The 10,718-nt window shown below is 48.4% G+C and overlaps 1 protein-coding gene across 1 annotated transcript in view; it reads right to left on the minus strand.

The window, feature by feature from the left end:
- The window catches only part of LOC125941536 (neprilysin-like), a 41,647-nt gene extending 32,591 nt beyond the window's left edge, over positions 1 to 9,056 (minus strand). Inside the window, exons 1-2 of the mRNA XM_049659023.1 lie at positions 9,017 to 9,056; positions 6,098 to 6,250 (exon numbers count right to left, since the gene is read on the minus strand). Of these exons, the coding sequence (XP_049514980.1) occupies positions 6,098 to 6,161 (64 nt within the window). The 5' untranslated portion in view covers positions 6,162 to 6,250; positions 9,017 to 9,056. The remainder of the gene's footprint in view (positions 1 to 6,097; positions 6,251 to 9,016) is intronic.
- Between the last annotated feature and the right edge of the window lie 1,662 nt (positions 9,057 to 10,718).

Consider the following 10,718-nt stretch of genomic DNA (forward strand, 5'->3'; position numbering starts at 1 on the left):
AAACATGAATAGATCACACTCGATTACCGCAGACAACCACTGTCAAAACGCTGGCGTGAGCAAGCGCGGCCGCCGCAGTAAGCGAAGGCTCGTGCGGTCTATCGCTTTAACGAAAACTGAGCGGCGAAAGCATAGCGCATACAAAGGTCAGAGCCGTGTGGAGATCGCTTTCAAGATACGGTGCGCGCGACAGCCCGCACCATATTGGGTGTGGCAGACATTTGCTGCGGCGCGACAGGCCGCACCGCAGCAAATGTATGTACTTGTCAGAGTAGAAGCCGCCCTGCCTCTCTGCCGCTCTGCCTTCCCGCTTTCTTTCTTTCGCGTGGGAGATTGAGCAACGTTAAGAGACAAGAAGAGAATGGTATGGATCCGAGGGCAAACGGGGCAAGACGATATTCTAGTTGACATTAGGAGAAAAAAATGGACCTGGTCAGGCCATGTAATGCGTAGAGGAGATAACCGATGGACCTTTATAGTTACACAATAGGTTCCAAGAGAAGGGGAGCGCAGTCAAGGACGGCAGAAAACTAGGTGGGGTGATGAAATTAGGAAATTTGCAGGCGCAAGTTGGAATCAGCTAGCGCAAGGCAATGCTAATTGGAGATCGCAGGGAGAGGCTTTAATCCTGCTTTGGGCATAAAAATAGGCTAATGATTCTGATGGTGATGAGTACAGGCCTGAGTAGAACAAACAGTGAACGTCAAGCTAACGCCTCCCGGATTTGGCGGGACTGCTGTCACTGATGTCTGCCGGCTGCTGTCTACTGCTATAGGTCAGTCGGTCTCTCGGCGGTTATATTTGTGGATATAATAAAGGAAGGTTCTGTCTTGCAGGAGTGGCCGACGGTTCCCTGTCGCTCTCATATCGTGCACCATCGAAGCGCGACTCCTGCAACGCCTCTTGCGGCACTCCTCATCACGCTACACTAACTCTACATCACGCCAGCGTTGTGAGACACCTGGTAGCTGCTGGGGCGCTGATCCTTCTGCCGAGCAGCCGTTGCCTTGAGTGCTGCGTCGCACCTACATATCTGACCAGCTTATAGTTAGAACACCGACCGAGAAGTATGAGCACAACGTTAAAGCTTGCAATCCCTCTCAATGCTTCGCCCCTTCGGCGATACTACCCATTTTTGTAAAGGGATACGGACACAAAAGTTGGCGGGTGGTTTTTTGCGTCGGAAGAAAAGTTGAACTGTTAAAATTGACGAATACAACAAGCTGCTTTCAAAAAAAGAACGAGAAACATGTTTTTTTTATCGATTTTTTGCTGCACCTTGCCTCCAAGCGGCCGCCGGCAGAAATTTGACGTCATAACACCCACCCGCGCGCGCGCGCGCGCGCGACCAAGGTCGGCCACAGCCGTCACAGTGTTTCCGGGGGTGTCGGTCCCTTGCAGCGTTTGTTTAACCCCTTTCGGCGATCTTCGCACGTTGTCCGTCTGAAACTTTATCCCCGTCGGCGCTCCACGCAGGTGGTGCGTCTTACATGCGCCTTCCCGCGGTCGTCGCTTGGTATTGACGCGTTCGTCGCGGCGGAAGGAAATGCCCAGATATTGCTGCTATAACAGCATCGTCGGTCGTGACACGCCGTCGCACACGTTTTCCAGAGACGAGAACCTGCGTAAACTTTGGAAACCAGCCTGTCAGCCATCACGCCCAGTCTGGAGACCTCTAAAAAATGACTTCATTTGCGCGGACCGCTTCGTCGACGATGATTATGTGACCAGCCCGGCTGTGCTGAAAAGCCTCGGCATGCCACTCAATACAACGTTCTTAGACTACTTCTAAGAACGTCGGCTCAAAAGGTAACGCCTAAAGCCTGACGCTGTGACATCGGTCTTCTCACGAAAACGCAAGGCAGAAATGATCAGCGGCGCGTTTCAAAAGAGGAGGCGAAAAGATGTCGATAGTGTCTTCTTTCACTTGCAGCCTTCTTGAGCAGTATGAGGACGAGGCTGGGGCGAGATGCCTGAGGCTGGGCATGAAGGCAGTGATCTCTTTAAAAATGTTGGCAAAGCATAACAAGGCTAGCGAGCGCGACTCACGATATCAGTCCTACATGGCAGCGGGGCAGACAGACACACACAGCTCTGCTTCTCCACAGGATAAAAGCTGGGAAACTGGGGAGAACGCCATACAGGTGCTGCGATCTGTCGGGCGGCTAGCGAAGTGGACGTGAGAGTCTCGGAGTTATTGATACCTCACAGCAGTTGCTCACGCCGACGGCATAAACTACTATTCAGTCATCCATGCAGGGATGAAATACCCCGCAGCTGCCTCGCCTGCGTGCGCTTTTGAAAAAGCAAGTTTACCGAGGAAATAAATAATTCTTGCACAAGTGTCTGGTGCTGAGCGATATCTTCGCGCTACGGTTCGCGAAAACCGGACAGGCACTTGGACAGCCTCCTGCTCTTCTTCGTCGCTTGACGCGTAAGGCTCGTAACCGTAAGCGGTAATATTTCTTGCCAAATTGGAATGGTCCTCCTCGTCTTCAGACGTGTACTCATCGCTTGTAGAGGCACTAGAACTCGAATCCATGCTCGCGATGGCGGCGTCGGCGCGCTTCGAATGACTGCGACCGGCCGGCTGGCTATGCGACGAGGCTGTCGTGACGTCACGCCTTCCAACTCCCGCGGGTCGGGCGGCGAGGCGCGCGCTCACAAAAACGCCAAAAATAAAGCTATCGGCTCAAAAATGAGTCAAGTGATTACTTATTTTCGGTGTAATCACACACTGAGGATTCATTTCCAGCATTTTCGTAAAATTTTCAGATCTTGTGTCCGTATCTCTTTAAGACTTATTTACTTCGCACGCTGTTAGTAAACGTCACTGCGTTTTGCTTTTTACCTAACCATGAAACATGAGTGACAAAAGGTGTAGAAAAATTTTTTAAATGAACCATGCTGCAGAAATTTTGAGACTTGTCGACTACTGCGTAAGCATTCTATGGCTCAGCTGCTACTTCGCTTTTGCTCACTTATTTAGCTAGCTTATGCATGTCTACCCATCGCTTTTCCGGAGCGATGGAATGCTTACACATTAAAGACAATTCTCGGAATTTTTGTAGCATTTTTATTCCTTATCATGTCTATCCTGCGTAGACCATGTCATAACGCTCTAAGCACAATTCAATTCCATGCAATCATGAGATTACGATCTTTTTTTTGCTGACTTCTGTGCAATGTTTTATTGCGATAGCAATTATATGGACACTCCAAAGCGGATTTCTGCGGTCGGCGTCGCCGTCGCCGTCGCCGTGACGTTCCGTATGACGTCAACGGCGATGAAATCGTCGCCGCACTCCGGACACTGTATGTGCGAGTGAAAGGACGCGAGGGACGCGTGCTTTCACGGGGAGCGAACGCACTGCGGAGAACAAACGCGCGTTCTGCGCCGTGTTCCCTGAAGGGCTGCAGAATTAAGCGTCTCTCCTCTTTTCCATATATAGAGAGCAAACGCGACTTTTTCCGTCGTGCGAAAGGCTGTTGGGCGACGGGAGGGAGAGAGGGAGGGGAGGCGACGTTTAGCTGCGGTACCAAATGCGTATTTATATATACAAACGCCGCGCGCGTTCAGTGCAAACGCGGGCAAAACGCCGACGGCGTCGACAACAGTTCTGCGCGTTGCTGGTGCTGCTGCATATCCAAGTTTATACAGCTGATAAACTACTATCCTTACTCCGTATAGTTCTCTACTAATTTGCTATCGCAATTGATGCTTCGCCTTTCGGGTGAAACTGCAACAATTTTTATTCGGAATCAGACAACTTGCATGTCTTTTCTTGAGGCTAGGAAACTTCTTCTCCTTTGAATGTCTCGTAGTTCCAGCGTCATATGAAGTTGACCTTGAAGTACTTATCACAGGCCAATTCGCGTTGCTCCTCGTCCTCGTCTTCGCGAAGCTGAGCCCTCCGTTCCCGGTGTCATTCCGTGTTCTGTTTTATTGCGATAGCAATTATATGGACACTCAAAAGCAGATTTCTGCCGTCGGCGTCGCCGTCGCCGTCGGCGTCGCCGTCGCCGTCGCCGTCGCCGTCGCCGTGAGGTTCCGTATGACGTCATTTGGAGATGAAATCGTCGCCGCGCGCCGAACGCTGTATGTGCGAGTGAAAGGGCGCGAGGGGCGCGTCTTTCACGGGGAGTGAACGCACGGCGGAGAACAAACGCGCGTTCTGCGCCGTGCTCGCTTAAGGGCTGCAGAAGTAGGCGTCTCTTTTCTCCTTTACAATCACCATATATGTAGAGCAAACGCGCCTTCTTCGGACGCGCGAGAGGCCGTGGGGGAGGGGGAGGGAAGGGAGGCGACGTTTAGCTGCGGCACCAAGTGCCTATTTATATCAGAGGCTCCAGCAACAGTCACCAACGCCGCACGCATTTTGAGCTAACGCGGGCAAAACGCCGATGGCGTCGACAACAGTTCTGCGTGTTGTTGCTACCAAAGCCGCTCACCTTACTTCGTATGACATTGCTGTGTTGCTATCGCATTCATTGCTTCGCCCTTAGGGCGAAACTGTGACATTTTTTGAATGGCATTGGCGCGACTTTTATTGGGCGTCGCTTGATAACTTCGTTTCCGATCTGCTTCGGCAGGCCTCCTCTCACCCGCTTCATGTTACTGTTCCTGTCGATGTGCTTCCTCTATGCGACGCCGGTATTCCGGTTGTGGTTGGGCGCGCTGGCGCTGCTTCTCCGTTTCACCAACCTTACGTTTTCTTGTTGTAATTGAAGGAACACATCTCGACACATCCTACCCCTTCAAAGGGATCGTATTAAATAAACCAAAACGCCGTCACCACCATTTTTTTTTTATTTTTGCCAGACCACAGTTGGCCCCTTTTTTTGTTACGACCTTAACGACGACGTGAACTTGTTTTTTTTTTTGCAACGCTACTAATCATCTACTATAATACTTTTAAAATGATTACATTTGTTAACTTGACCAACTATGCATTCATTTTGCAGGTATGAGGCGTCACAGGACGGACAGATTTTGCGGGGGTACTCGCCCATGGATGCTTACGCGTTAAAAGTGTTAGTGAGTGTCCCGTCAATATTTTGTGAGAAAATGTCGCATCTCACGTTAGTGCATTTTTCAATTACTTCTGCATATATGCATATGTGCACGGTGGCTAATCATATATATATATATATATATATATATATATGTATATATATATATGCACGGTGGTATATGCATATATGCACGTTCCACCGTGCCATACCACCGTGCAGCTTTTACCGCTGTCTTAGAGTGCACTAACTTAGGGATGGACTTACCAAAATGGTTAGACAAACACAACAAATAGCGGTTAATTATCAAAGAATGATAAACGCATTAGGAAGCTGAAACAATCACCATGAAAAATACGTAAGTGAGGCATTAGTCACACAGTAGGCACTCCTATATATGCCTATAGAAGCAATGATGCCGCCGATGCATTGCGCCCAGCTTGGGCTACAGGCCAGGCGTGTTTTTACATTTTACACGAATGAGAACAGTGTAGAATACAAAACAAAATTCGTGGGGTCGAAACATTCATATGGGGACGGATTACTAGCAAAGGTGTTCCGGCTGCATACATGGGCTGCTCACATCACGAACTCATACATTTTTTTTTTTTTTTCACACAGCAACACAAAACGCCGACACAAGCGCCGCCGCGGTCACCGCACCTCTCAAGCACAAACGGGAAGGGTGCGAACGCTACATTGATCTTGACAGGCCGCAACTGCTGCTGCAGCCGCGCCGGCACGTGTGACGTTATAGCCACAGAATCGCAGGCCACGTGCACAGGCGCCATCACCACACTATTTGCCCCTCTCCCCCTAGCCATCGCCATTGCTTCAGTGCTGCCGCCACGCTTTTTCCCCTCTCCCCTACCCTTCTCGGTTGCTGTCCATGCGCCGCGTCCCCGATGCGGACGTAAGCAACCCAAGGTACAGTGTACTAGAATTCCCTATTCTAGTACGCTGTACCCAAAGTACCTGCCCCCCCCCCCCCCTAAAAAGCGCATGCGGGTGATGCATACGGGGAATGGAGGTAAACAACGTCGCTGTAAAGAATGTCTTGAACTGTAAGACAAAGTTAACTTACCTTTTAACACATCAATAAATTGCTCTCGCAGCATCTGGAAAGCATCGTAAGGGGCACGTTCCATGTTCTTGCTAGTCCATTTTTTGCAAACATATGAGTAAAAATCATCGCAGGGGTCAGCAGATGTGTTAATGTACTCCTTGATAAGATGTGCTGAAAATAATACAATGAACGTTTTTTTTTTTTTATTTCGAGTGCCAACAGTACTCTGTATACATATTTTTTATTCGTATCATTGCACATTTTTAAAACCGTTAAATCGCTTGCTCGCCTACGCTGTCTTAGTGGCAATAAAATAAATGCAAGTGAACCGTTAAAGACATTGATAAGATATGATAGTCCTAGCCACGTCGCTCATTGGGTGCGAAAATTCTTTATTTCCAACTTCTTTTTTTTTTCTGTCTTGCACGAGTGGCCGAAGGTCCCAATCGGTTTCTTGTGTAACGTATTATTGCGATAGCAATTATATGGACACTCAAAAGCAGATTTCTGCCGTCGGCGTCGCCGTCGCCGTGAGGTTCCGTATGACGTCAATGGAGATGAAATCGGCGCCGCGCGCCGAACGCTGTATGTGAGAGTGAAAGGGCGCGAGGGGCGCGCGCTTTCACGGGGAGTGAACGCACGGCGGAGAACAGACGCGCGTTCTGCGCCGGTAAGTGGTTCTTCAGGGAAAGGGAAAGGTTGGCGCTATCTTCTGCAGCCCTTGAGGGAGCACGGCTCAGCGCTGCGCCGTGCTCCCTTAAGGGCTGCAGAAGTAAGCGTCTCTTTCCTCCTTTACAATCGCCATATATGTAGAGCAAACGCGCCTTCTTCCGACGCGCGAGAGGCCGTGGGGGAGGGGGGGGGGAGGGGGAGGGAAGGGAGGTGACGTTTAGCTGCGGCACCAAGTGCCTATTTATATCAGAGGCTCCGGCAACAGTCACCAACGCCGCACGCATTTTGAGCGAACGTGGGCAAAACGCCGACGGCGTCGACAACAGTTCTGCGTGTTGCCGGTGCTGCTGCATGTCCAAGTTTATACAGCTGATAAAGCTAATATCATTACTCCGTATAGCTCTCTACAAATTTGCTATCGCAATTGATGCTTCGCCTTTCAGGTGAAACTGTGACAACTTTTTATACATTCGTATTCAAATTCGTATTCTGTTCATCAAGGAAAAAAAATTACGCCAGTACCCACCTCAAGATGCCTTTCGATGGTAATGCGACTAACATTCAAGCAATGCAGTGACGCACCTTATAAGTGAAATCATGTATACAGCAAAATTTGTAGTGGTCAGTTTCAGACTTTCGTTCATTCGGCTACATGCGACATACGCTGTCTCTGGTAACGGACCACTCGCCATAGCCCTCGCTTGCCAAAGTCGCCCGTGAGCATTACGGCATCACAACGATGACGTCGCAGTGACGACGATGGAATGACAAAGAAGGAATGATGTAGGTGGAACGACGAAGCCGGTATGACGACTACGGACAATGGGATGACGTTTCTGAAGGGATGACGGTGGTCAAAAGACAGCGGGACAGCGGCGGTATGACGACAATGATATCACGACGACCGTGTGAAGATGACGGGGTGAAGACGACGGCATAAAGAGAGTCGGATGACAAAGTTAGAATGAGCATGATGGAACGACCACGATGGCGAAATGACGACGGTATGATAACGAATGCATGACATTGACTGTATAATGACCCCGCAATTACGTGATGGCCTGACAACACTGTAAGGACAACAGGGTGACGAGTGTATGAGGAGATGGAGTGATGACCACGGCATGACGAGAGTCGGATGACGAAGCTGCAGTGACGTAAATGGCCTGACCATGACGGTATGACGACGATGGCCTGACAAAGAATGCATGATAGCGACTATCTGACAACTATGGCATAAGAACAATGGCGCAATCACGATTGAATGATGACAGTATGATTACATTAGAACGACCAAGAAAAGATTGAAGCCGATGGAACGATGAATGTGGTATGATTTCGTTGGCATGGCGGCAATGGGGGTACGACGACGACGACGTGATGAGAGTCGGGGGGCGAAGTTAGAATGACGCCAGTGAAACAACCGTGACGAAATCACGATGGCGGTGTGACAATGACGCATTGCCGCCGATGGCATGAAAACAGTGTAAGGGCAATGGCATGACTACGAGTACATGACGACGATGGCGTGACGAGGAAGGCATTCAAGCTTCGTCAGTCACATGACGAAGCTTGAATGACGACGACAGAACTACCCAGCTGGTAGACAGCTTTAGCCACTGGCTGTAACGGCACGACGAGAGTCATGGGTACAAAGCTGGAATGATGGGATCAATGGATGGATGGATGAATGAATGGATGGATGGATGGTCACCGGCTATTGTAGGCTATCGGTCCAGATAGTTTGTCACCATCCCTTGCGATTTATCAATAAAAATATAATGAGAAAAAACAAACATTTTTCTGTACCTTTCCGTCACAGTAGCAGGCCGTCACCGCCTGTTTTTAGGAGCGTTCAAGTGGTAAAATTTCCTAATCTAAGCTAATCTAATCGAATAGAAATACTCAACTAAAAAGACATTTTCGTATTGAATTGCATATGAATTTTTCTTCACTGCATAGCAAATTGAAATATAAAGCTCATTTGCAATTCATGTAATAAAATTTATTTTAGTGCGAGTTTCCGTGTACTAGTCATAAATAGAACCTGTTTAAGTATAGTAACTGACATAAGTCGTGTCACTTTGTCCAGCAACGAAAGTTACGGCGTGGAGGCAGAATTATTAAACTGTGATGTGTGTATCCTACGGCGTCACTTCGTCGACACGGGCTCTGATGCATCCGAGACAACTGCTCCTTTATCTGGAGGAACAATACATGTCTGAGAAGACATGTAGATGAATACTTCAATTAAGCTTTGCTTACCACGGTCCTTGCACACTTCGCTTGAGCACACGGGCTTGTTTTCTGAAAAGTGGAAATAATATTATTCTGTAATAAAAATAATGATACGATACCGTATACACTGGACTATAGGTCGATTGGGAATATAGGTCGACCCCCTTAGTTTATGTGAAAAAAAGGGGGGAAAAAGGCGAATGCTTGCACTAGGCCGCGCAAAGCTCAAGAGACAGCGAAGCTGGCCGATTCATTGCGTCTCTTGGTTGTAGCTAGGTTGAACTTGGCTATGTCGAGGTTTAAGCTTGGTTGTAGCTAGGCCTATACTCACGTACACCATCTGTGCTAGTACTGGAAAGGCTGCGGTAGTACTCCAAAGGTGCGCGGCGGTAGCGCGACGGTGCTGGGGAGCATGACGTGATACTAGCTGTGGCGGCGGTGATACCACGGCGGTGGAGTGATCAGCACCTTTCCAGTACTGGATGAAATTTTTGTGGGCGTGCCTGCACGCATTCGTCCAGGGCGCATAGTGTCGATGAAGGTAATGAAAATTATCCTGGAGCGAGAACTACCGAGCCCTGGTCGACAGAGCCAACGAAATGTCCACCATGATTTCGAAAAAAGCACATAATTTTTTTCACAACAAATGACTGAATTACGCTAACTGTAATATTAACTGGTAAATAGAATAATGCATTATCATCCTCATTACTTGTTCAAGTACCCCCCCCCCCCACACACACACACTTCTTTTCTTCATTTTCTCCTTATTCTTACGCTGTCCTGATTGCGTCGCTGGAGCGCAGATTGTACAGGGGTCAGGGCCACAGTCAGGCGCATGCTAGCGCCTTTAGTCCCGACCCTTCTGGTTTCCTGTAAGAAAACTGGATAATTTGTGAATATACAAGGTGCTCACTACTCTTAACCGAATCTTAGATGGCGCTCTGGTAGAAAGCACAAACAATTCTATTCCCTTAAGGGGATTACTTCAATAGGTACATATTACACGCCCAAAAATTATTTTTTAATTGTTGCCAGTCTATGGCTAATAAACTCCCTTAACTAATCATTTTTGTTAGAAAATTTAAGGGCCTACATCACCTTGATTTACCGCGGTAACTGGGCTTGCCAATGGGGTTTCGCATCACGTTGACCCTTTAACTTATATCCCATTCTCGCTTATATCACATTCGGCACTTTCCTGTAATACCTGGAGGTAGCTTGTTCTAACTGATCTATGGATGTAACTGGAAATTCTTGTAGCACAGAAGACCACGGGTACTCACGTAGTCAACTTATATTGTAATCAGCCTAAAGCCATGCTACGGCCGTCAACAACACTTTGATCATTATTATTGTTGTTATGGTAATATAGGTCACTCTGTTCGTCGCTGGTTGCTACCTTGGAGGGAGGCCTTCCGACATCCACCTCGGTGATTTTTTCAACGGACCCCGCCGTCACAGGTGGTACAACTTTTATAGTACACACGAGCATGTTTGTCACATTATAGTGACGGGGAACAATCGGACAGTGGCCCTAGAACTGCCAGTGATGTAAGCTAACTCTTTATTGGGTAAACTTGTGCTCAGATTGCACAAGGTTCAGCGATAGCATACACAGCACATTTAACCAGCGACAACATTCGAGAAACGTCCGGTATAGAAAGGCGCGTCTTGCGCTGAGCGATGACATCACACATTTCTTTCGCCCGTGACAAACGGTCTCCAG

The sequence above is a fragment of the Dermacentor silvarum genome, chromosome 11 (assembly GCF_013339745.2).
Source record: "Dermacentor silvarum isolate Dsil-2018 chromosome 11, BIME_Dsil_1.4, whole genome shotgun sequence".
NCBI lineage: Eukaryota > Metazoa > Arthropoda > Arachnida > Ixodida > Ixodidae > Dermacentor > Dermacentor silvarum.